Here is a 27,642-nt window from a genome sequence, read left to right as displayed (position 1 = left end):
CACACACACACACACACACCCTTAGTGAGTAAACAGCTGTTAATGTTAACCGTAGCTATGTAGCAATAGAAAAAAAAAAAAAAAAACATACGTATAGCTCCTTTAAATATTCAACATTTATTCTGTGGTGTCAGTATTTACAGAAGTGACATTGTTGAAGTGATACTGGAGACTCATTACTGATGTTCTGTCACTAACTCAAACTGATCAACCATTAAATATAACAATAGCACAACTGTGAGGGAAGAATTTAACAGAATAATTGTTCATGATTTATTGTAACATGCAGAACTAACAAAAATAAAATGCAGCATGAAACATTTTAAAAATCAATGTTAGGATTTTTTTTTCCCATAACACAAAAAAATAAGAAATTATCCAGAAATAAATACCTGGACCAAACCTTTGGGCCTGAATGACGAGACTAGATTGAGAGGGTGCATCAATTATTGTACAAATAATCATCCACAGTGACTTAGTGCTGTAAAAGAAATAAACTTCTGCGGTATCTTCAGTCACCTTAAAGGGACACAAATTCTGAGTAACTGACATTGCAGCTGCTGTCCTTGACCCCACCACCTTTCAAGCCTGCAGCTACTACCTGATCCTCAACTGGCAGGCTGCTCCTTTAAGGATTGCCAGGTTAAGTGAGAGCAGCCTATGGAGCCTGGGTGGTTCCTAACCCCACAGCATTTGCATAAGCAGACAACAAACTGATGACCTGCCTGGTCTCTAGTGTGAGTCTGGCTTCATTCAGCCAGTCCTCCACCACTCTCCTAGCCTCTCCTCTCAGCTGGTTCACCAGTTTAGCTGCTAGTTCCAGATCCCCGTGCTCTAAGCAGTAACTAGCGTATGACAGAAGCTTGAAGGGGTCTAAGTCCTCACTGCTCAGCTGGGTTGGCGGGGATTCCTGCTGAGCCTCAAACAGGAGAGCAGCTTGAAGGTAGGACAGGAAGTACTGGTACAAGGAGTTATGAGACTCATCGATGAGGGCGACACGGCGAGCCAGCAATCGAAGGGAGTTGAAGCGGGCACGGAGGGAGGCCTCGCTGTACACGCCACGCTGGAGTGATTCTTCTGGAAGAGCTGATGCCAGAGCCAAGGCAAAGTCACTGTTGTGGCAGCTGTCTCGCACAACCTGAGCAGCGCCCTCTAGAGGCACCGTGGGCGACTCGGCATCTGCGGTCTTCAGGGTGTAGTTGAGAGCCTCGACAGAGAGCCACAACTGGTGAGCCTTACGGGCCTCCTCCTCTGCCACCACATGGCCTGCATTTAAAAGACAGGGAGGGGTTCATATCAGGAGGTCCAGAGCTTTACAGACTTTCAAGAGATCAAAATGACCACCCCACCACCGAACATTACTTATGCTGTGTATTACTTTGTTGTGTAAACATTTATCCAGATTATGTAGACCAGCATATTTCCCTTGTATTCCTCTAACCCAGTGGTCTCTGACCTTTTCTACTCTTAGAGCTCCTCATGTTTTTTATCACTGGTTACATTTATTCACATATTGTATCAAAACACTCAAACTGATCTCCAAAACAAATCTTATCAAAAAGATCATTTAACGGGTCATCAAATATCAATATCCAAACACATCTGAAACTCACACAAGACAAAAATCTGAGTCATGATTCAATCAGACCTGAACACACAGACATGAAAACACCACTGCAAATAAACTTAAATCTGATTAGAGATCAGAGAAAGAAGCAGCTCCTCAGTCGGTGATTAAACCACAACACAGTATATAAACTGCAGGGACAAAGCATGATGTCACCAGATGACAGACTATGTGTGTGTAAGTGTGTATCTTACTGTCAATGGCCTCCTCCATCCCCTTCAGTCTTGCATAGGCCGTGTTCATATCCAGAGTGAAGTTGTCCAGCTGTTCCTGGCTCAGCTGACGGTAGCAGGTCTCCTGCTCCAGCATCTTACTGCTCAGCACCTGAACACAACACACAGCAGAGCAGTGAGAGAGGGCTGCAGATGGACAGGCTGTCAGTCACACAGACAGGTGGGTGATATTCACCTGTCTAGGTGACTCAGACATGATATAAAATGAAGCCATTTACTATTAACTTGCAGTAAACTGAACAGATTGTAATACATCTGTGTGTTGTGATGTGTGTAGAAATGAGGACAGTGTTTGGCGACCTGCTCTGCCTCAGCTTTTAGCTCCTGCTCCTGGACTTTGAGGACATCTTGGACATGGTCTGTGTGAGCAGCCGCCTGACGCCGAAGCTGAGTTCTCATCTCTGCCTCCATCACATCCCTTAACTCAGACAGCTGCGTGCGTACACACACACACACACACACACACACACACACACACACACACACACACACACACACACACACACACACACACACACACACACACACGTTAATGAAAACTAGCAAAGTAACACAAACTAGATGTATGTGAAAAAACAATTTTGTTCATTGAAATGAAAATGAAGGTTTAGGAAAAAAATTGGGTGGATGTGAAATGTTTTATTTTTTAGCTGTGCCAATTTCACTCCAGCTGTTGGTGCCATCGTACAAACAAGCGCCACCACTTGCTCTGTGATGACTGCAAGAGTTGATGGTGAATGGGATGCGAGTACCCTCCACCTCTCCCACTGAGTGCAATACAAATTCAGGAGCAGGTGTTACTGGGCAAAAATGGGCAAAGCTGATTCTGATAGGCTAATTAAACTCATTAATTCTTTTTAACTCAGGTATGAGAGCAACTCTAAGGTAAATCAACAAAGTGCATTTGTGTTTACTTGTGTTTACTTGTGTGTTTGTGTTGATGTGTGTTTCTTTGCGTTTGTACATGTCTTTCTATAACTGTGAGCACAATTTTGGTTAAAAACCATTATTGTCATTTTGGCCAGGTCAGTGTCAGGATAAGTCTCTGCTACATGAATGAAACTGAAAATAACATCCTTTGTACAGATTGAAACGCGAGGAGTGAAGTAAACATATACATAACACATTCAAAATTTCTCCAAGAATTTTTGTTAATAATTCTTTCGCCTTTTTACGGTCTCTAACTTGTCCTTCATACTTTGTACTACAAAAACCGTTCAACTATCAAAACATTCGGCTTTTTCTTTAGATTATAAGATGTATTCAACTTTTAATATTATTTATAATTTTTTGAAATATTAAGCTTTTTGCTTTCTTTTGCCATTCAAATGAATGGAGACCATGTTCAAATCCTTGAAAACTTCAGCCTCTTTGAATTTTAACTACTTCAGCATACTTTCAGCTACAGACTTCATTCAACCTTTAAACTCTTAACAACCCTTTCAGCAGTTTACCTTGTTGATATCTTCAACAGTTTTTGATTTATCCCAGCTTTAGTTTTATGCTTTTTTTGAGTTTATAATGGGTGTGTATTGCATAGAATGTTCGAGGCTAGTGGATGACATCATTGCTAGTGTGGGAGAAGCTCTAGAACGCCCTCAGAAAAAAATTCTGTTTAACTCGTCCTCATAGCCACATATCTTCACACATCATGGCTTCCTAAGTTGTAGAAAAACTTGTCTTGTTTCATAGAATGTGTCTACCTTAGCCTTAAAGAATTTGAACATGAGCCTAAAAGTGATGGGAGTACCCTCCACCTCTCCCATTGACTGCAATACAAGTTCAGGATCTAATTTCCAGAGAAATGCAAAATTTATATTTTTTGTAACTTGCTCCTGTGTCCAAATTTTTGGCTCTAGAAACACCAAAGCCAGATATGCAGTGCATGAAGGTCTTGTGCTGGACATGGTCCGCTCTTCTGATAGGAGTTACCGCTTTTTCACAAATAGACACAGGTGTTTGAACCAGCCTGTTAAGACACTCTTTGATCTCTGAGATGTTTACGAACACACATACAACTTTTATCTGGGGAGAAATGGGCAAAGTTGATTCTTATTGGCTAATTAGACTCATTATCTGTTACTGTTATTACTCAAGTATGAGAGCATCTATTAGGCAAGTCAACACTGTGTATGTGTGTTCATGTATTTCTATGATTATCAAGACAAATTTGTTAAGAACCCATTTTTGTACACATATATGTATACACATATATTGAAAGACACACAAACCATCTCCACCTTTGGATATTCATTATTATGAAAAGATCATCCTTTTGACATAACATTTTTCAAAGCACTGTACTTCATTTATTATGAGCTACTTTTTAAACCATTTTAGCATTGTGGTGAAGTGATCTTTTCAATAGGACTTGTAGCTTTTCCTCCGATATCCCATTTTAGGACACAAGTTTAATCCTAAAAGCTGTTGGCTGTCTAGGGAGACAGAGGGGATTGTGCGTACGTGTTTCCCTCCTCTCCCTGGTGGCCACATTCGCCAGTGGCAAACAGTGTCTCAGCAGGTACTACCCAGAACACACGGACAGAAACAAACAAGCATCTCAACGAATTGGATAAACCTTCAAAATAAAAGTCTAAACATGGTAAGAGGGAATTATTGGCTCTGTTGTACAAAACCTTGTGCAATTTATACTGCCAAACACAGAAGCACAGACACTTTCAAAATAACAGTCTCAAAAAGGTAAGAGGTAAGGTAGGTAATAAAAGTTTGATCTTAGAAGCTATCGTCTATATGGGGATATAGTGGTATAGCTTTATTGCAGATAAACTTCTGTTAGGTCATATACATGTGTGCATACATGTCTTGCTATGGTTGTGGGGACAAATTTGGGTTTGAAATCATTAGTGTGAGGTTACTTTGGCCAGTTGCAACAGCTTCAACAGGCTTTTTGAGGGACACCTTCAGTGACTGAGGTCAGTGTCAGGATAAGTCTCTACGACATGATGAAACTGAAAGTAACATCCTTTGTATAGATTGAAACGTGATGAGTGAAGTACATGCACCAAGCAGCAGGCACACTCAAAATTTGTCTGGGAATTTTTGAGTTATTACTTATTGTTGCTTTCAAGTTACACTGCTTGTATTACAGTGACAAACTGGAGACTGGTTGCACCTCTACACATTTGCTAACATGTGACACCCAGCACCAGCCTATGTTCCCTCCATACCTTCCTCTCCTGCTCCAAACGGGCCTCCTCCTTGATGTGTTGCAGGGCTGTGTCAACAGCTTTCTCCTGGGCTCTCTGGTCCTCCAGCTTCTGCTGCTCCAGAGCTGCATCGATGTGGATCTGCTCCCTGACCCTCTGCTCAGCCAGCTCTCGATTCAGCTGGTCGATGCGGCGGTGAGCGTGAGCAATCAGGGCGTTCAGGTCGTCTGCCGACAGTTTACCAGCTGATGCACACAGACACACACACACATACACAAGGTTCTATTGCAAACATGTCTCCTCTGTACCTGGACTGTTCAGAACACGTTCCAACATGGATTCAATATAGACATGATAATATATCTATTCGGGATGGTTCTTCCTCTGTGTGTGTGTGTGTGTGTGTGTGTGTGTGTGTGTGTGTGTTTGTGTGTGTGTGTTCTTACTGAGGCCCTTCCAGTTGGCCTGGATCTCTGGAGTTAGGCTGCTCACTTCCCTCTGGAACTGTTGTTTGGCTTCATTTACCAGTTCACTGTACTGGGAGACAATCTTAGCTTCTGACTCTGCAGACTGCACCTACACACACAAACACACATTTTGACATGCAGTGTGAAACAGTGGCAGTTGTCTTGTTGGTCACTAATTTCAGAGACCATGAGTCTTGGGATCACTGAGTTCAGGAAACCAGCATTTCTGTTCAAATTTATTCTTGCTGTTAAATCTAAATCAGATACAAGGAATGTCTAATCCTTTATTTTCAGATGTGCAGGCGGCGTGGCTCCAAGGACGGACATCAGTCTGTCAGTCACCACTTTGGTCAATGTTGGTAGATCTCAACCCCAGACTCCAGTCACTGTAGAGATCTCTGGACTTTTCGCCTAGCATCATCATTAGGTCAACATTTTCCTGAAATATCTGCAGAACTAATGACACCTCTAATCAATACTAGCCATGTTATGCTAACAGTACCACGGCTGTAGACACTTGTTACAACAAATGTCATCTTTACTTTTTTCTTGGCTACAGCCTGTAACTTCCCGAAGTCTCAACTGGTTGTGGAGTGGTCCCAGTCAAGAACAGAATGATGTCCTCACCTTAGTGACCACTTTATCCAAGTCCACCACCATGTTGTGGAGATTCTCCTCTGCTGCTAAAACTAGTGGGCGAACAGCAGAGACCTTCAGACCTTTAGACTTGTCGATCACTGTCTTCAGACTATCCAAGGCTTCGCTATAAGGGGGGTGACATTGGGGAGGAAGAGGACAATCAGCTCAATCGACAATATACTCAAACACCATACTAAACACTAGTTACATACATGGTAGAAGTTCAGACTTAACTTGTGCATCTGGTCTGATATGGACTATATAGTAAGGCTGTCAAAATAATCGATACTCAGATACTAATGGATACTAAAAATTAGTATCGGATTAGATACTCATTTGCAACAGTATCGATACCAACAGTGCCTTGGCCTCCTCAAGTTGACACAACTTCATACAGCACCACTGCAGACAGGCAGGCACACAGCCCCTCCACTCACTTGCAGCTGAACACATGAATGCTAATGGATGTTCACAACACTGAGCTGGTGTTGCCAGCATAAAAATAAATTAACATGGCAAGTGCTGCACCTGAAGGGCCTTCACAACCTGTTTTAGTTGAAAATGAAAAAAAGCAAAAGTGCCGTTTGAAATTATTATTTTACCTGGCCGGCAGCACACGTTAATGTGAGCCATTTAACTATTAGCAATTAGCCAATAGCCACATTAGATGTCTTCTAAGTTATCATTAAGCTAGCGGCTAATAATAATACGACTAACGTAAATGTCGGAGCTAGGCACTTAACTCTATCAGTCCTGCCCGTCTGTAACATGAATAGACAGTGTTAATTTAACCGAAGAGTGTTATTTTTCTCTTAAAGTCCCAGATTGAAGCTGAGAAAAGTCAACCAGCAACTAGACAAACAGCGGCAGCCTACCCTACCAACTCTATTTCATCAGCAATGAAAATATGGTGCCAAGTGTATATATACACACACTGTGTGCACAATTATTAGGCAAGTGAGTATTTTGACCATATCATCATTTTTATGCATATTTTCCAACTCCAAGATTTATAAACTTGAATGCTTATTGGATTTAAGCATATCAGGTGATGTGTATTTGTGTAATGAGGGAGGGTGTGGCCTTAAGAGATCAACACCCTATATCAAGGTGTGCATAATTATTAGGCAGGGTATTTTACTCTGACAAAATGGGCTGAATAAGAGATTTAACTGACTCTGAAAGGTCAAAAATTGTAAAAAGCCTTTCAGAGGGATGCCGCACTTTTGAAATTGATATTGGGGCGTGATCACCGAATCATCAAACGTTTTGTTGCAAATAGTCAGGTGTCCAGAAGTACAAGGTGTTCAGTGCTCAGAGACAGTCTCTGTAAAGGTAAAGAAGGCTGAAATCCAACCACCATTAAACAAGACACATAAGTTGAGACGTCAAGACTGGGCCAAGAAATATCTGAAGGCAGATTTTTCAAAGGTTTTATGGACTGATGAGATGAGTGTGACTCTTGACGGACCAGATGAATGGGCCAGTAACAGGCACAGAACTCTGCTTCGAATCAGGCACCAGAAAGGTGGAGGTGGGGTACTAGTATGGGCTGGTATTATTAAGGATGAGCTAGTTGGACCTTTTCGGGTTGAAGATGGACTTAAAAATCAACTTCCAAACCTTATGCCAGTTTTTAAAAGACACTTTCTTCAAGCTGTGGTATGGGAAAAAGTCTGCATCTTTCAAGAAGGCCATGATTTTTATGCAGGACAATGCTCCATCGCATGCATCCAAATACTCCACTGCGTGGCTAGCCAGCAAAGGCCTTAAAAATGAAAGAATAATGACATGGCCCCCTTCCTCACCTGACCTAAACCCTACCCTAACTTGCGGGCCCTTGTTAAAACAGGAGATTTACAGTGAGGGAACACAATACACCTCTCTGAAGAGCGTCTGGAAGGCTGTGGTTGCTGCTTCACAAAAAAATTGATCTTCAACGGATCAAGAAACTGACAGACTCCATGGATGGAAGGCTTTTATGACTGTTATTGAAAAGAAGGGTGGCTATATTGGTCACTGAATTCTTTTTTGGAAATGTCTGAAATGTTTATTTGTAAATTTTGAGTTGTTTGTTTGTTATTCTCATTTTAACCCATTCATACCAGATGCTGCGCAGCGCAACATTGCCCCTCTCGTCGGTTGCTGCGTAGCGCAGCATTGAGTCTCCTGCTGGCTGCTGCGTAGCGCAGCAGTGTTGATTCCTTGTCATTTTCATGATATATTTAAACATATTTTACATATTTATATGCTGCATGTGCCATGAAAATGACGAGTAATCAACACTGCTGCGCTACGCAAGGGGCAATGTTGCGCTGCCGGCATCCGGTATTAATGGGTTAACAGATGAAAATAAACAAGTGAGATGGGAAAATTTTTGTTTTTCATTTAGTTGCATAATAATTGTGCACACTAATAGCTGCCCAATAATTGTGCACAAATGGATATTCTCCTAAGAAAGCCAAAAACTCATTTTTTGAGGTTTATTAGGGTTATTAACATTTTGGATTGACCGAGAGCGCTGTATTTGTTCAACAATAAAATTAATCCTAAAAAATACAACATGCTTAATAATTGTGCACACAGTGTATATACCTTACAGTAAGGTTACGTTTTTTTTTTTTTTTTTTTTTTTTATTGTGTGTATTGTTCTAATCTTTATTTAAATTTATTTATTTATTTTTTTTTGTCATTTTTTTCCCCGTGGTATTGAAAATGGTATTGAGTATTTTCCTGGGTACTGGTATTGAGTTTCAAATTCTAGTATCGTGACAACCCTACTATATAGACAAACTCCTCTGTCACCACTTATGGTAAGGTTAACATTAACAGCTGTTTAGTGTTTGTGTGCGTGTGTGTGTGTGTGTGTGTGTGTGTGTGTGTGTGTGTGTGTGTGTGTGTGTGTGTGTATCTCTCTTACCTGGCTTTCAACAGAGCAGCTCCAGCATCATTCACAGCAGAGGTTCTATCTGTGAGAGCAGCTTCTAGATCCTTCCACTGGTCCGATTTCTCCTGAGGTGGAACCTGGATTTAAGAGGAACTGTAATCAGTCTACTGTAAAACAGGTTAAATTTTTTAAACTTCCCCGTCCACACACTCCAGTAACAAAGAGACACAAACAGAAACTGTACAGAAACCAAAGCCATCACAGTCTCAACAGAAGAGTTCCTGTCACTGTTCACATCTCTACCGACCTTTGTCCATTTTACCAAAACAATCAAAAATGACAAATCATCTCTGATCATGATTAAAGTCTAAACCAACTACAGTTGTGCCTACATTTATACTTTTCAAAAGCTACAACTGTTTCTTTAGCAGCAACATTTTCTGCTAACTTGTCTTAACAAGGCCTCATTCTGCCACTGGATATAAAACAGCTGATTATACATGCCTCTAATTTAGACTTAAGGTGAGAGAAATTTCATCAACTGTGGATAAAGGAAAAGTTAGAAAACCATATCCTATGAAAACCAGATCCCATCAAGATGAGATCTTTTCAAAGCTAGATCCTATTAAATACATAATTATCAACAGTCTAGAACTAGAGACCATCTTGTGATGGGAACACAGCTACTGCCATGCCTGTCAGCATGGTGAGGTTTTGACCTATGAGCACTCAGTAGTTATTACTACATTATTACCTGCATATTCAGTACTGTCGAGGCATTCAAGCAAGCATTATTATTAGCGCCACGGGTGCTCAGCTCCGAGGCATCGCTTAATATTCCTCATACTTATTATCCTTCCACCAAATTTTGGCGCGTAACTCGTCCCGCAGCTTTGAGAAAACCCCGGTAATATATACATCAAAACGTGCGTCTTGATCCCGAAAGAGGTGCTACAACTTTTGGTGTTAAAATTCCAATTTTTCCCAAAGTTATTCCCAAAATACTGGGAATAATAATGCATTAGGAATGCATTGGAATTTTTTTAAAAACCCACAAAATTTCATTTTTTTTCTACAAAATTTCACCTTTTTTCTGAGTCACCTAGCTCTCTCATACCTGCACGTAGAAATGTGATTCAAACTATAAAACGGAGGAAAACAACTGCTTTTACATAATATGTAAACTTTTCAAACTATGAGCACTCAAAGGAGGAGTGGAAAACAATTTTTCTTCAAAGTTAGAGTGACAGCGTCAGTTGGCTAGAGTGCGTGAAGCAGTAAAAAATAACCTTTATTTTTATTTTTAAACTCGAGCTCACGGCCAAACCGTAAAAAGGAGACAAATAATTCTCTCAAAATGTAGACATAGGCGTTGGAATTCATAAAATGTAACTTTGATAGGCAGGGTCTGCACAAAATTTAAACGGGGGTGCCGAGTCCAGCAGCAATACCTGTCTCACTCTCATTGACAAAAGTTAGAGTGACAGCGTCAGTTGGCTAGAGTGCGTGAAGCAGTAAAAAATAACCTTTATTTTTATTTTTAAACCCGAGCTCACGGCCAAACCGCAAAAAAAGAGACAAATAATTCTTTCTCAAAATGTAGACATAGGCGTTGGGATTCATAAAATGTAACTTTGACAGGCAGGGTCTGCACAAAATTTAAACGGGGGTGCCGAGTACGGCAGCAATACCTGTCTCACTCTCATTGACACCTAATGTAATCGTCTTTTTTTTCTCCAAAAGAATCTCACTCTGTCTTCACACTGAGCTTACTCACTCATTTAAAGGAATATCTGAATAAAATAGAGACTGTAAGAAACGTCTGGCTTCAGTGTCTGGCACGGTGTTTTCGGTTTTTGAAAAGACGTAACGGTTTTCTCAAAATTTGCAATTGTTTGAAGCCATGTAGAGGCCAAATTCTGGGCAGATTTTCACATTGCCATGGCAACGGCAGCTCCTGACCTGACCTCTGACAGCCAAGGGCTGCGTGATGTCATCGCTACAGTGACACAGAGAAGATTTTTTACCCTAACCCTATCCCGGCAGTAGCCCCCATGGCACTCAAAATTTCCCTGGAATTATCTAGTTATTATTATGATTTCAGCTATCTTCAAAAGTTTCTGATTTATCACAGTTTTAGTTTTATGCTTTTTTCTGACAATTTTTGAGTTTATAATGGGTGTGTATTGCACAAAATGTTCAGGGCTAAAGTGGATGACATCATTGCTAGAGTGGAAGAAGCTCTAAACCTTGTCTGAAAAATCTCTCTACCTTGTCCTCATGCCCACATATTTCAGTCTTTACACATCATTTCTTCCTAGGTTGTAGACACATTTGTCCTCTTTCACAGAAAGTGTCTGTCTAAGCACAGAGACTAACAGAATTTGAACAGTAACCCTCAAAGTGATGGAGTACCCTACAACTCTCCCATAGACTGCAATACAAACTCAGGAGCTGATTTCCCAAGAATAGCAGAACTGACCCTTTTTTGTAATTCACTCCTGTTACAACAATTTTGTCTCGTTTTCAGCCACATATTCTGTGCATGAAGGTCTTGTGCCGCTCACAATCTAATAATTGTTCTGATAGGAGTTACCATTTTTTCATAAAGATCAGTTGTTTGAGAGGCTTGTTGAGCCAAAATCTCACTCAGCTCTGTGTCAACTCTGTGTCTTCCAGCTCTAAACAGCTGTGCGATATGGCTTGTTTAAGAGACTTTTTGATCTGTGATGTTGACAAACACAGACAGACAGAAAGAAGAAAGAGAGAAAGAAAGAAAGAAAGAAAGCAACCTGTTTACAAGTTAGTATTAATAGAGAGAGATTACAGTTCAGACTGGACAACTTGAGATCCTCCTTTTACTTTCCTTCGGTTGTTAACTACTCCTGCGTACTTTGTGCTAAATAAACCGTTCACCAATCAAAAATGTTCAGCTTCTTCAGGAGACTTATGCTTACATTCATTCATTTTTTGCATTTTGCATTTTTTTCAATGTAAGTCAATTGAGACAATGTTCAAATCCTTCAAAACTTCAACACCTTTGAACTCCAACTACTTAAGCATACTTGCAGCTACAGACTTCATTCAAACTTTAAACTGTTCATGAGACTTTCAGCTATTAAGTGATTACTCAGCTTAATGACATCTTAAAGTTTTTTTTTTTTTTTTTTTTTTTTTTTTTTAAAGTATATTTTTTTGGGCTTTTTATGCCTTTAATGGACAGCACAGTGGAGAGTGACAGGAAACGGGGAGGCAGAGAGAGGGGGAATGACATGCAGTGAAAGACAGTCCGATGCGGGATTCGAACCGGGGCCGACTGCAGCGAGGACTGTAGCCTCTACACATAAAAAAACCATCTAAAAAAAAAAAATCTAAACCACTACGCTACACGACGCCCCAACTTTCTTTTGTTTAGGATGCAGTTCATCTTTCTCTTACTAATACTAATGATTTCCTCTTTCAAATTTTATGGCATTTTATTCCTACTTCCACCTTTGGCAGTAAATAATTTGGCTGTTACAACAGTTTCAACAACATCTTTCCTTTCTCAGCTACTGCAGCAAATGGACTTCAGCTCCTCCAGTTTAAATTTTTTTCAAAGCACTGGACTGAAGTTAATATGAGCTGCTTTCTCAACTATTTTAGCATCGTGTCAGAAATCTCCTTCAGGTGTGACATTACAAGTTTTACTTGAACATTTCTTCTTTCTTACGTTTTTTTCAGCCAATTTAAGCCACTTAGCCTTAAACTAACAAGTTTTTCTGTTTTTTACATTTTGTATATTTTGTACAGCTGTTTCTTACACAATTCAGGCCTTTTTCAAACATTTCAGAACATTCAACCTCCAGCTTACAAGGTCTGCTTTTAATCTTCAGCCATTGCTTCAGTTGCTTCAGCTTCTTCATCATTGCTTGAGCAGTTGCTTCAGCAATATCATTCAGCTCTCAGCATTCACATGCATTTTAAGCAAGAAAAGCATTTTCTAGTTCTTTCAAATTCTTTTTCTTAGTCCAGTTTTTTGGCATCTAACTACTCCTTCATACTTTGTGCTACAAAAACCGTTCAAATACCAAAACGTGCTGTAGCATAGAGGAATGAAATAGTTATTCAAACTAGTGGGTGCCAGACAGGAGAATAGAGACTTTTCCCCTTCCCTCGGCTCCCAGGTGTCTCTCATTTATCTCCTCTCCTACTCCTCTTCCCTTTCCTTTCCTTTCCTTCTGGGAGGTAAATGGCTATGCTGCTCTTTAGGAGTAGGATGCTATTATATTTCTTATTAGTACTATTTATAAACTTTGAAATATTAAGTGTTTTATGACAATTGTTTGCCATTCAGATAAATTGAGATGATGTTCAAATCCCTGAAAACTTCAGCCTCTTTGAACTTCAGCTACTTCAGCATATTTTCAGCTACAGCCTTCAATCAAGCTTTACAGTGTTCACAGGACTTTCAGCTATTAAACTTATATTTAACTTTTTGATATCTTCAACAGTTTCTGATTCGTTTTAGTTTTATGCTTTTTTGATCAGCAAATCAAAAAAGAAAAGTGAAGAAAATGTCCAAAAAAGGACAGAGGGACCCCTGAGGCTTAATAAATCCCATGAACCGCTATTTAAATTACAACTATTATGTTTTTTTCTGTGCTAAATTTAACATTACTGGGGAGGAGAGCGACTAGAAGTCACAGCGAGAGAGGGCTAGTAGCTTCTCCTCTCCTCTGTCTCAGCGGAGACCGTCACAACTTCATTCACTCTTTTAACAAAACAAAACAAAAAGCAACGAAGGAAGCAGTAAATGGACTTACATATTTAAGACCTAACTAAATGTAATTTAAGACCTAACATGCGGCTAATGTAAAGCTAGCAGAGCTTGGAGAGTTGGTTATCTGGTTGCTAGGCGCACGCAGGCACGCACACAGGTCAGGAGCTGCCGTTGCCATGGCAATGTGAAAATCTGCCCAGAATTTGGCTTCTACATGTGGACGTATAGTGGACATACGACGTACACCTGCATATCACATCGACTACACCACTGGTTGTGAAGTTGTGAAGTGTTGTGTGTGTGTGTGTGTGTGTGTGTCTTCATGTCTTTCTATGATCGTGATTATAAATTCAATTAGAAAACCATTACTGTGAGATCATATTGGCCAGTCCAGGCAAGTTCAAAGGGCTTTTAGACGGTTACACTCACTTACACTGAGTCCTGCAAACTGTTGTCGGGTCAGATTGCACTGAGACACAGCAGTACCTGTAGCAGCATTAATGAATGATTCCATGAGTCATACAGTTGACCTCTGCTCTGTACCTCTGCTTCCATGGCCTCTTTCAGCTTGTGTGTGTGTCGTGTGATGGCCTGCAGCGCTGCCTCCTGAGCTCCAATTGCATGCAGGGTCGCTTTTGCTGAGCTGGACAGAGAGTCTTCAAGACTGGCTGTTACAGCTGCAAGACAGACAGACAGACAGACAGAGAGACCGACAGACAGACAGGCAGTCAGAGAGACGGGCAAAGAGAGCGAGAGAGAGAAACAGAGAAAGAGAGACAGATAGGAAGAGAGACACAGAGAGAGACTGAGACAGGCAGAGAGAGGAGAGAAAGACTGACAGACAGAGAGAGAGACAGACAGGCAAAGAGAAAGACAGGCAGAGAGAGAGTCAAAGACATTCAGAGAGGAAGATAATCAGGGAGAGAAAGAGACAGACAGACAGAGGGAGGGAGACAGAGAGAGAGACAGATAGAGAGAGACGGACAGAGAGAGGGAGAGACAGAAAGACAAACAGAGACAGGTAGGGATAGAGAGAGAATTCCAAAAGAGAGACCAGGCATGTACTACATCAGCTCCTATATTTGCATGTTTTTTTGTCATTTTGAATTGAGAAGAACAAAGTCATATTTGGAAAACATAAAGATAAGATCAAGGACAACAAGAAAGTCAAACTAGACAAGTGGAGAAGCAAGAGAAAACAAGAACATTTCTCCAAAGAAAGTGTGACAAGAGCTAGCAGGAGTTAGCAGAAGCTTGTTGATGCAATAGGGGAAAACAGGAAACAAACAACAACAACAACAACAACAACAACAACAATAGGAATCAGCAAAGAACATACTCAAAAGAGAGTGAGTAGGCCTGGAGTGTTAAAAAGCTGATATTATAATAGTTTTACTACCAAGAAAAACTCAGATAAGCAACTTGAGGTCAAACAGTGACATTTGGAACCCCAAAACGGCAGCTGGAATCAGTTGCAGCTAACTGTGGCAGTTGGATGTGAGCAGTGGAGGCTAACAGAAGCAGTTGGAAAATAGGCATTTTGATTCAAACTTGACCAATGAGCCATTCAGAACAGCAGCTAACCCTCCCCCACTCCCGCAGAGTGACATCATTAATATACACTACCCAGCAGACAAGGCCCAATCCCATTTCTGATTTTTACACCTTCCCCTTTCCTGTTGGAACTGAGTTACAAGGGGTAGTGATTGATATCTATCCCTATTAAATGGGACACCCCTTTAAAGAACGTGATACATCATCAGTAGTCTATGATGACTATTACATAAGCAGACGCAAAGTGTTTTTGCCGGAGATTCAACATGCCGTCAAAATGTGAAAATCACGGACAAACGCGATACTTTCACAAGTTCCATTTCATGCATCAATCGATCAATTGAAAAAGAAAAACAATTAAACTGCTATATTGCCAGGCTATTGTTAAGTGATGCTCTGTAGGCAGCCATGACAGTCTGCACTGATATGGGAGCGGTAAAGTTCAGCAAACTACGTGCTGGACGTCACTTAAATTTAGGTCGTCATATGCCATCAAATGGGGTTAGGTTAGGGTTATCATTAAAATATTCCAAAATGCAGGATTGTCATGCACAAATCAGTAATAAAGAATAATGTTACCGTTAGCTAGATAGCTACTGAGACATAAGCATACTACTAATCATTTTTTGTGGCTTTTATGAAGAAGAGGACCATAATTCCTATTCATCATTGTAATTTTTAAAATCTTTATTAATGGAGAAAATTACATTTGTGATTTTCTTTAGTCGCTCGTGTCAGCTATCTTGCCAGTGATTTGCAAGGCAGGCTTCTGGGAAATATCTCATAACACTTCATTTGAAGTGTGCCCCTGAAAAATCTTCGTTTGAAGGGCCAGTTAGCCCTTACACTTCACCCTACTCCTCTATCCCAGAGGACTCGGAAAACAGCAAGATTACAACTATCACTATTTGCAGAAGTGGTAAAGGCATGGTACAGGGGTATCTCAAGCCTTTCCAGGACAGTTTCCAGGCACTGAATCTCTGGTAGAGAAAGTAAACACCTCTCCTATGGAACTCCAGCCTCATGCCAGTGAGACACACCCTCCAACTGTCTCTAGCATCCCAAATGAGAAGGAGCACCAGGATGACACAGAGCGTATCCTCATCCCTCCCCATCAGACCACTTCACCCAGTTAGAAGTAGAGATGATGCAGCTCAGAGAAATCATCTTAAATCAGACAGACAAACATTCTACACAGCTCTTATGACAACAAATATAACAGATGAGAAAAGAGCAAGAGAACATACAGATAACCCATGAAAAACAATTAATCAGAGACAGAAAGCCACAAGAAAGACCTCTTCACTCTGAAAGAACAAGTGAGTGACCTACAACAAGAGAAAGCCAGAGGAGAGAGCTTGCTCTACTATCTACTATTCTACTATCAGAACACGTGAAATTCATTGCATTCCTCACGACACACTACACAACACAACCTCATTGATACATATGTTAGCACGATCAGATTCCATGTGATCGACAAAATTCTTAATGATCAATTATAGATCATCGATTAATCATGCCCACCCCTAATCTATAGACCTAACCTAACCTATAGAAAACCTACAAAGAATCAAGTTCAAGAGAAGATCTCAGAAAAACTGATAAAGAATAACCAGACCCCACTGGATTACCCCATCACAGAATCAGAACTGGAAGACAAACTGAAGGTTCTGCAGCCCAGAAAAGCTTATGGGCTTGATGGCATCTTAAATAAGATGTTAAAGTTAGAGTGAAGGGCTGATCACACCCATATTCAAAAATGGAGACAAATATGATCCCAATAATTACAGATGCATCCGTGTAAGTAGTAATCCGTGAAAAATATTTTAAATTCAAGAATTACAGACTTCCTTATCGAGCACAGAGCCTTAAGTAGGGATGGGTATCGTTAAGATTTTAACGGTACTACTTCTCTTACCGATACTGCTTATCGATCTGGTACTTTAACGGTACTCTTATCCATACTTTTTGAGGACGAAAAAAACTTAAAACAAAACATTTGTCACATGTTTGTGACAACGGGCTGTGTCTGCATCAACTGTAGTAGAGCCACACTTTGGACCACACAAACAGCAGGCAGGCAGAATGAGAGACAGATCTCTCGCCTTCTGCGAGAATAGCAAAAATATGTCATACATAGACGGATATTTGACAAAGTTGGTGAAATAAATGTGCAAGATAACGTTTATCTAATGGAGAAAAAAAAAAAAAAAAAAAAGTTCCGATAGCAGAACCGTTAAGGTCAGAACTTATTTGATACCGCGGCCTTTAATAAAGGAATTTATTAATGAACTGGCATTGTTTTTAGAGCAATCACCAGCGACAGGTCTCACACTTCAAGACACAGAAATCAGGTGTCTGTTTTATACACATGACCTGGTCATACTCTCTCCTATTAATGAATGTCTTCAGCAGAATCTGGACTTTCTTCATCAGTAACGTCAGACCTGGACCCTGACTGACACCAAAATTATCACCTTCCAGAAAAGAAGCAAAGAAATTACATTTATACATCTAAAATAGAAGGGACCCAAATAGAACAAACAAATACCTACACCTACCTAGGTTTACAGACTAGTTCCACAGGAAACTTCAGCTCTGCTGTGAAGGAACTCAAAAGGCAAAAAGGCTTTCTATGCCATCGAGTTCTCAGTTGGCTCAAAATATTACAATCAGTTATAGAACTGATTGCATCGTGTGGCAGTGACATATGGGGGCCCTTACTACAAAATGAAAATGAAAAATGGGACAAAAATCCAATTGAAGAGGCGTCGAGTGGCGCAGTGGGTTGAGCAGGCGCCCCATATGTAGAGGCTACAGTCCTCGCTGCAGTCGGCCCCGGTTTGAATCCCGCATCGGATGGCCCTTTACTGCATGTCATTTCCCCTCTCTCTGCCTCCCCATTTCCTGTCTCTCTCTACTGTGCTATCCAATAAAGGCATAAAAAAGCACCAAAAAAAATCCAATTGAAATCTTGCATACAGAGTTCTGCAAAAGTATTCTCCAGGGAGAAAGAAAAAGCCCAAGCCCTCTGTTGCAGGGCTGAATTATGTCAAAACCCATTGCTTCTGAGTATTCAGAGAAGAGCTTTCAAATTCTGGAGCCTAATTAAAAAGAGTAACGCTGCCTCTTACCATTAAAACACTCTCGCCTGCCAAGAGTTGGACATAGAAAGGAGTCTCCTCAGCAAACTGGTCCTGAGGCTGGCTTACCTTTCACCTTCTCACATCACAAACCGCAGCCAGCATCAGAGCAGTTACACTGTCAGAGATTAGATCCAACCAAATTATAACTAAAGACAAAGAAAAGCTACTGGAACAATATTACACCCTCAACAACACAAACTAGAAACATATTTGGCCCTACACAGACAGTATACTGTGGCAGACTACCTGACCACAGTAGCTGATAAGAACCTGAGAAAAATGCTGACAATGTAAAGACTGAGTGAGCACAGTTTTGCAATAGAGGAGGGCAGACACAGGCAGACCTGGCTGCCCAGAAAGAACAGGCTGTGCTGTCACTCTGATCACGGAGCTATAGAGACAGAACTACTTTTCCTGACAGCAAATACACAAACATCAGGGAGGAATTCTTCACAAAATTTGAACAGAAGTGCCCTGTATTTAACAATTTAACAGACAGGGAGAAATTACCCATCATTCTGGGGGAAAAGAGAGAATGTGCAGTATTGGCTGCTACACATTGAACATTCCATGCCAATAAAGCCTGTTGAATTGAATTGAATTGAATTGACAGACAGTCAGATCGAGAGACAGACAGACAAACACAGACAGACAGTCAGAGAGAGACAGTCAGACACAGAGAGAGAGAGACAGAGGTGTGTGTGTGTGTGTGTATGTGTGTGTGTGTTGTTTCCAGCCTACCTGCCATGACGTCCTGCTCCTCCTGGTCTTGTTGAGCCAGTCTAGCTGTCACCTCCTCTACTGGACGCTCTCTCAGTGGTTCTGCTGCTGCAGGTGACTCAGTGTCAAGGTGAACTGCTGCTGACAGTGAGGTGTCCTGATGGTCATGACACTCTTTGCACTCCTCTGAAGAAAACACACACACAGACCCAATGAAGCCTGTCAGTCACTAAACATCACACACCAGCGGTATTCAAAGTGTGAGGCGCGCCTACCGGGGGAGGGGGGGTGCCAGAGAACTTCAGGGGAGGTGTAGCGTGAGAAAAAATAAACTAGAAATTATTATTAATAATAATAATAATCATAATAATCATAATAATAATCCTTGCAAAGACAATAGGTTCCTTGCACCTCCAGTGCCAGGGATCACTGGGCCCTGGCACACTCGGTGCTCCAGCCCTAATAAACAGTACAGTTTCAAAAGGGTCCTAGCACCGGGGAAAAGTTTGGACCAGTTTGCAAAATGTGTGTTGGAATGGGAACGAGTTGATTTTTCATGGTGAGGAATAGAAATTCGCAACGGGCAGGTCCTCCAACAAAAACTGAAAAGCTTCACAATTTAACATCACAAAGGTCTCAAGATGAGGCTGACCACAGATCATGTCGATCTCATGAATTTCTTAGGAGGAGTTCGTTAAAGTATGTGACCCCCAAATCGCAAAAACAGCGTGAAAATTGCAAATTGAATACAAAATGGCAGATGTCCTGTTGGGTTTAGGGTATGGGTGCAAGAGGCTTTTCTGTAATTCTTGGCATGTTACATGTGCCTACCGATTTTCATGCATGTAGGTGAAACACAGAGCGGGGTTTCAATTTTTTGAAATTACATGGTGGCACTATTGAGCCATTTTGCCAAGCCCGTGGGCACGCATCCTGGCGGCCGCTGGACACCGTACCCCGGGGTTAAGATTTCTTTCACAGACCCTGTGGCAGCAGAGAAGATGTACTGAATTTTTATATGCATTCTTAATTTTGTCCATTGTGTGAAGCCAGAGACCAAACAACAAGTGCACATTATGTGTCTGTATGTCACATGCAGAGCTGTTGAAAATGTCATGTTAATAGAAAGATGAATTGCCACTCAAGAATTACTTTTTGTTTTCAAAAGATAGCGCTGTGACTATGACTTCATATTTGTTTACAGATGTCTTCAGTGTGAGACTCTCATCATATATGGAATTTGGGCAAGATTGGACAATATACAACAGAGTTAACGCTGAAGACATTGTATGTTTGTTTGCATTTCCATTTTTTCCAACAGGTGGAGCCAGAGACCATGGAATAAGCCCACATGTGGTAGTTTAACGGAAACTCTGAATTTTCACAGGGAAGCATCATCTAGGCATAAAGCTTACATTTGGAGAAGACTGGACAAAGTATAATAGAGTTATAACCACTTCCTGTTTCAAATTTTACAGCTTCGTAGAATCTGTTTATTTACTTTAACCTTACATTGTTATATTAATTTAGTAATTATTTATTACTCTTATAAACACAGAAAGTTTGAGGCAGTTTGGACGATGTATACTGGAGTTATAGCTAACTGATTTTTCATGGTGAATCATCGAAATTCACCATGCTGCCACGGCTTGCAGTAGGACGGTTAAAGCAGCCATGCATTGTAATAACCAGTGGACACTGCTGTCAAAGGTTAAGATCTCTTGCTTGATCTGACTGTCATTAACTCAGTGATAATCCACTGTCAGCTGATGGTATGAAAAATGTAATAATTATAGATGACCAGCTAATTGACAAACATTAATCCTTCCACTGATATGATATATATATTCTTTCGCAGAGATATCATAGTGACCCTGTGGTGGAGACATGTTACCTTTGACTGCTGCTGCCTCGGTGTCACAGGGAGCAGGTACTGATGGGACCTCACTGATGGCAGAGATGATATGAGTTGCCTCTGCTGAAGCCTCTGGTGGGGGGACACACACAGGAAGACACAGCATGTCTGTGAGCACGTGGTTTCATCTGCACTAACAGCTTCAGCTGTAGTGTGGTAAGTTATCACAGAGCTAAATGTACTGGACTGCACTACAGTCTAATGACCTATGAGCTGTACATGTATTTAAGGCCACAAGGCCCTAAGGAAGAGGGCTGAGTCAAATGATCAGTTTCATCATCAATCAGTCTGCTATTTATTTTATTTTCAGTTTTTAAAATGTCAGACATAAAGAAAGAGCAGTAAATGTTCACATCTGAGAAGTGAAGGTGTTTTACTTCAGTTAAAGGACTAAAGGGCAACACACACCACAGACATATGACACACATCAAAACCATGTTTTCTATCCAGACCAGCAGCAGCAGATTCACACTGAGGAAACAGGTGGGTCCTGTCTCATGTCCACTCGCTAGAGAATCAATAATGTCACCACATTCAGTGTGACCTCATCCCAGCTCCTGCACTTGAGCTGCCCCTACCCGGGACAGGTGCACAGACACCTCGGCTTCACACTTGTGTTGTCAGTGGTTATTGTCATAAAATACTTAATGCAGAACTGTCCAGCATCTGTCAGTCGTCTGGTGAAGACAGGATCATGCTCTTCTTTTTGTTGACTTACTCATGGACTGAACCTTGATGAAGTTCTGGAGTTTATAGACTAAGAGTCTGCAGGTCGCTGCGGTACTATGGTTAAAAACACCGGATCCAGATCTGAGACTGTGTTCTTTGTGGAATGATCTCTGTTAAGTGTTTGTGCTTCCTGTCATCGATTCCTCTCATACCAAGACTGACAAGTCACTTTAGTTTATTAAATAAATGTTTTTTCCTTTTTTCTGTCTTTTTAATATTTATGAATATTTCTAATATTTAATTTTTTGTTTAGTGTGTGTTTTCTGCTTTTCAGTGGATTTACTCTATTATTTAACTGTGATCCAGACTTCAATGCTACTATCGTGGATCAGGACTGGTCTCTAAAACATTCTAGATCTGCTACTCCACAAATAGAGACTGAAAGGGTTGATCTGGCGCTCTGTTATGAAAAGGTGTCTTGAGACTGTTTTTGGCTTCTTTTAAAGGACCTATTCTGACTGCAGGTTCTAGTCTGGGACTGGTCCTCAGGTCTTGGTCTTCAAGGGACCATGGAAGTACTTATGAAGCATTTCACTGATTAGACAACAAAAGCAGAATAAAAATATAGGAATAAAAACAAGAATAAATAAATTGATTTTATAAATGAATTAATTAATCCATAAATTAATTAATTACAAGTATTTCATTAATTGATATTTGAATGTAAAAGACAAAATTATTATAAAAGATTTTACATTAATCTATGAATAAATAATAAAAGTTCTAATTAAAAAGTCATTAATAAACACCTAAATAAATAATGGTATGTCTGAATTTGAAAATTCAGTGTCCACCATGTCTGTGTGTGCATACCACAGAGATCTACAGGAAGCTACAGGAAGCTAAAGTAGGACAGAGGACAGCTTACCCTCAGATGTCTCTGTGGACACAGAAAACAACAGAGTGCACATAAAACACTGACATTTCAACAATATTAAAATGAGTCACACACAGTAACAAAGTCTCCGACATCATGGTTCAGTCTCTGTCTCCCTTTGGTGCTCCTTAGACTGGTCTTACCTGTGGGCTCTTGGGAACATTGACCCCTGAAGACTCCATTAACTCTCTATGTAATGAACAAATCAAATTCAATCAGAACAGGTTGAGAGATTCTTTTTAGCCTCAACATTAAATAAATCAAATTATGTTCATGTAACATGATAAAGAACATAATATGTTTTAAAATTCCAGAAGTGTGGTCACACATCATGGGGGTTGACCGATGTGGCTTTTTTCGGGGCCGATATTGTTCATTAGTGATTAAGGAGACTGATAACTGATATGAGGAACTGGTATATACAAAAACACACAAGTGCACAAGTGCGGTTACTGCCCAAACTTTTACAAAACTGACTGTGATTGGCTAAACTCAGGGCATTTTTTTTTTTACTGTTGTCCATGTTGTTCTGTTCTAGCAGGAGATATCACAGTAGCTTTATTGTAGATCAACTTCTGTTAGGGCATGTACATGTGTGCATACATGTCTTGTTATGGTTGTGGGGACAAGCTTAGGTTCGAAACCATCATTGTGAGGTCACTTTGGCCTCGCAGTTTCAAAGTTTTTTTGAGGGATACCTGCAGTGACTGAGGTCAGTGGACAATGAGTCTGAAGACTTACCCTCTATGCTCTGTGCAGGCTGTGTAGACACAGGACGCTTCTCTTTGGCTGAACCTTCTGCTGCCTCCTTAACCTTCTTCTCTGACTTCGCTTTGGATGCCTCCACCTGTTTGTCCATCATGGAGGGAGGCTGGGCCTTCTCCATCTAAACAGCAGAAATAGCAGCCATTTTAACTGTGTAAAGCCACATATGATACTCAGTTCTGGACAAAGTCATATCCAACAACAAGACATTTTAGATGGAATTTAAATTACTTGAAGTTCATGATTCAATGTAATGATCAAGTCAAGTGTTTTTGGCCCTGATGCTGATCAGAGTCTTTTATTGCTGCAAATCTTCAACAGAGTCTGATCAGGTGGTTTACATTCAATACTAAATATTGATTAAATATGTATCTGACACAGTGAAATAACAGCTGAAGCCATCTAAATCTGGAACACATTTTTCAAACTACTGAAGGTCCTGTTTGGCAGACTAATTTCAATTATTGATCCGATAAGGACAGTTTAACTGAGGGAATGCCACTCCTGAAACTGACATGAATACAATCATCTAGAGAGAGGAGGTACTACTCTGTCTGCTTTGATGGAACTACAGAAACACAGATTTTAAAGGTTGTGTCATTTACTTCATAAACAGTCTTTAGCAGTGTAGAGAACCCATAAACATGACCAATGATGAGTTCTAAAACATGAATAACTCCTATCTGAATGTTTTCTACACTGAGACTTCATTGCAAAAAAAAATGCATTCGAACTCCGATATTGATCAAAGAAGAGTGAAATTCTGAGAAAATGCTTAGCTGCTACTTTTTCTTCAGTTCAGTTTAGTTTAACCATTAACTCCACACCAAGGTACACAAGTTCGATGCTTCAACGAACGAACAGCAATTAGCAAGTACATATTACCATTTCATTTCTGATGTCTGACAGAGGATCTTAGGGAAGAACAGAGTCGATCACAGGCACAAAATAATTTTTCATATTCAAACGTTAAAGCCGCGTTTCGATCAAAAAGTACCTAGAACTTTAAGTCCCAGTTCCAGTTTTTTTTTACCTTCTCGCAGACCTGTTTTGCGGTGTGGAAAATGTGTTTGCTCACTCGCTCGCTGCGAACTTTTAAACATTGCGGGTGAAATAAAATGCAGTGAGTGCTCGACCAGTCAGAAATGTTCAGCACTCCAGACTACACCCCCCAAAGTTCCTGAACCTTTGGAAAGTACCTTTCCCGACCAGGGACTTTTTTGGGGGTCGACCAATTACCCTGGAACTAAATATAGACCCTGCTTCCTGGCATAGTTCCTCAAAAGGTTCCTGGGGAAAGTTTCTGCAGTGGAAAAGCGGCTTAATGTTCATTCTCATATGTAGTGAGAGTGTAGAACCAGCTGTCATAAAACACAGCAGCTGTGTAACACCAGTAGGCTGAGGAAGAACAACACAGTAGAGTCCGGCAAAGATCTATCTTTGTATTTGTGTCCCACTAAAAACACAACTCTAGTGCATGCTGTGTGCATGTTGTCAAGTGATCAAAGTCACATGAACAGTATATGGGACTGTCAGGACAGAAAGCAAAGAAAAAAACTGATCTGAGCTCAGTTTGTGTTTAGTGTAGAGATATGAGCTCTGGCTCTGGCTCACTTAAATAAAGTTTTATCCATTTGACACTGTAAAATATCTTTGGTTAATTATAAACTGTGTTGGGACTTATCAGACTGTCAGAGGATGTCAGTAGAGTAGACAGTCCTTCGTAGGAAGTCAGTAGAGTAAACAGTCCTTCAGCGGACATCAGTAAAGTATGCAGTCCTTCAGTAGAGTAACTGGTCCTTCAATGTGGCCTAATACACATTCACGTTCACACTGCTAAAAGAATGTGGCCACACTTGGAACATACCACTTCTGAATGTGGTCTGACTGATTGGATCTCAAATGCATCCTCAGTGCGTCTAGGGTGCGTCCACACCTGAACTTAGAGCTGACCACTGGTGATCAGATCACCTGAGATGGATGTTAATACCAGATCTATACAGGTCTGAAGAGGACTGAATTCTATTCAGGATTCTATTGTTTTCAGTGTGTCTTTGCAGCTAAGATCTGTCTGCAGCTGTCAGGCTGTCAGGTCAACACACACAGTGACAGACTCTCAGTCTCTGTTCAACACAGTGGACGTCTGTACTGTCTATACTGACAGTTCATGTCAAGCTGTGTGATTATTCAACATAAATCCCTGCTCTTCAGTTTTTAACCAGTTTATCTGATCATGTGACTCTACACTCTTTTACATTCAAGTAAATAACTGTTGCTCTGCTGTTGATTGTAAAGGTAAATGTAAGATCCCAGGATTCACACAACACTGGTGTTTATCTAATGTGACAAACAGTCTAATCTAATGAAGAGGACTTTCCAGTTACCTGTTTCTTGACTGGGAGGCCATCTTGAGAAGGGGGTCCCAGAGCCACACCCAGCAGCCAGTCGGAGTATGGAACATTGCTCTCCACAGCTGCTCTGAACTTGTGGTCCCATTTGGCGTAGAGTATCGTACCTCCAATGCCTCCGCCTACTGTCACCAAGCCAGCAGCAACCACTTTAGCAGCTCCACTGTGGTGGAAGAGGACAGACAACTGAGGGCTGTTTGTTTGTTTGTTTGTGTGTGTGTTTGTGTGTGTGTGTGTGTTTGTGTGTGTGTGTGTGTTTGTGTGTATGTGTGTACGTGTGTGTGTGTGTGTATTACCCAGACTCTCCTGTGGTGTAGTGCCGGGAGTGTTGCAGATTGGTTAGAGGAGTCCTCCAACAGTGCTTCTAAAGAGAGAACAGGAGAGAGGAAGAGGGAAAATTAATTTAATATCGGTCACAGCTAGTTCATGAGATTACCTCCAATGTCTCAAACACACACAATGGCCATATTTCCTGCCTAACTGCACATTACCCTTTGCCTGTAGCATGAGCAGCACACCCCACTTATGCAAATACAACATTCAAAATAACAAAGCTGCTGCAGACAGGTGTCAACAGAGACTGATGTCAGATAATGCTTCAAGCATAAAGGAGATGTTTCCTCACATCTCTAACCTCTGAACTAAAGGTGCTAGGGCCGAGACTAAGGACACCAGTAAGGGAATGTTCACTTCTGGTGCTGTGTCCTGGTAGACAAAAGACAATTTCACTTTAGTACATACTAAAGTCGTATTTTATTCTGTTGATCTGGATGTAGCCCATGTCTCTGCAAAGGTGATGCACATAATGTCCACACACCAGTCCTAAAAATTCATTCATTACAACATATGTCAAGTTATCACAATTTTCTCTGACAACAAAAATCCCTTAAACCACAATGTAATAACTAGAACAAAGTTTTATTACTTTAAACACAGCAACTAATATTTGAGACGGTTATCATATTGTCGATATATTTGTTACACTGTAGAAACGTCACATTATCCAAAGCAATTGAGTTCTCGGTTTTAACCACTAGGTGAAGCTAAACGCTCGGAAATTAGAGGGCTTAGCCCTGGGCCATGTCACGATCCTTGTCTTGGTTCTAGCGGACAGCACTGACAATTTTTAACTTAAGTCAAAGAGTATCTGAGTCACACATGAAGCCGACATGTAGAGGCAGATCCGTGGGAATGTAGGGCAGAACCGCCCGGGGCTTTTAGTTAGCGCTGCTTTAGAGCAGAAATGTAGTGACCCAAACACAGTTGCTAAACTCGTTAGCTTTAGCCAAATGTCACTTGAAGCTAACAAGTAGCTCTGACATTGTGCTCATTCGTCACCGGCTCTTCCTGGTGACAGCTTCACTAAAGAGTCGTGTTACTTCTGCAGTCTAACGTTAGCTCATGTTTTAAAGTCAACACCCCGCCTCTGTTCACTGCAGACCCGCTGTGGCACCTTGAGGGTCACTGAATGACAACAAGCTAATGCTAACATGGCAGCGGACGGCGGGTCTGGGGAGGCTCTCTGCGGCTCTTACCCGGGCTGTGGCATTAGCTCCTCTCAGACAAGCCCTCAGCATGGTCTTCGCTCACTTTGTTCTCAAACACTGATCACTTTAACCTGCACAGAGCACTGACTCCTTTCTCCTCGTTTTCCTTTTCCTTTCAGCTCTTCTTCTTCCTCGTATTTTACGTCGTTTGAACGCTTGTGTGCGCAACACTGCCCCCCTCAGCCACATGAATGCA

The 27,642-nt window shown here is 40.9% G+C and overlaps 1 protein-coding gene across 1 annotated transcript; it reads right to left on the bottom strand.

The window, feature by feature from the left end:
* Positions 1-98: 98 nt before the first annotated feature.
* immt (inner membrane protein, mitochondrial (mitofilin)) lies at positions 99-27,594 on the bottom strand. Its single transcript, XM_056382663.1, has 14 exons — positions 27,435-27,594; positions 26,196-26,263; positions 25,876-26,062; positions 23,468-23,612; positions 21,100-21,192; positions 19,227-19,391; positions 14,326-14,459; positions 9,054-9,157; positions 6,122-6,257; positions 5,474-5,603; positions 5,049-5,272; positions 2,161-2,292; positions 1,822-1,951; positions 99-1,266 (listed from the first exon to the last, which is right to left on the bottom strand). The coding sequence occupies exons 1-14, from the start codon at positions 27,474-27,476 to the stop codon at positions 659-661; spliced, it is 2,298 nt and encodes a 765-aa protein (XP_056238638.1). The 5' UTR covers positions 27,477-27,594; the 3' UTR covers positions 99-658.
* Positions 27,595-27,642: the final 48 nt, after the last annotated feature.

Source organism: Seriola aureovittata, chromosome 8 (genome assembly GCF_021018895.1).
Source record: "Seriola aureovittata isolate HTS-2021-v1 ecotype China chromosome 8, ASM2101889v1, whole genome shotgun sequence".
Lineage (NCBI taxonomy): Eukaryota > Metazoa > Chordata > Actinopteri > Carangiformes > Carangidae > Seriola > Seriola aureovittata.
Note: the sequence above shows the minus strand (reverse complement) of the source record. Positions and strands in the feature narration are given on the sequence as shown.

What these genes read in the sequence shown, in the direction of transcription:
- immt (XM_056382663.1), bottom strand. Translation starts at nt 27,476, where the DNA reads ATGCTGAGGGCTTGTCTGAGAGGAGCTAATGCCACAGCCCGG. An exon ending in TACACCACAGGAGAGTCTGG is followed by an intron (nt 26,063 to 26,195) that starts GTAATACACACA and finishes CTTCCACCACAG; the next exon opens with TGGAGCTGCTAAAGTGGTTG. An exon ending in GGCCAACTGGAAGGGCCTCA is followed by an intron (nt 5,273 to 5,473) that starts GTAAGAACACAC and finishes TGTGTGCATCAG; the next exon opens with CTGGTAAACTGTCGGCAGAC.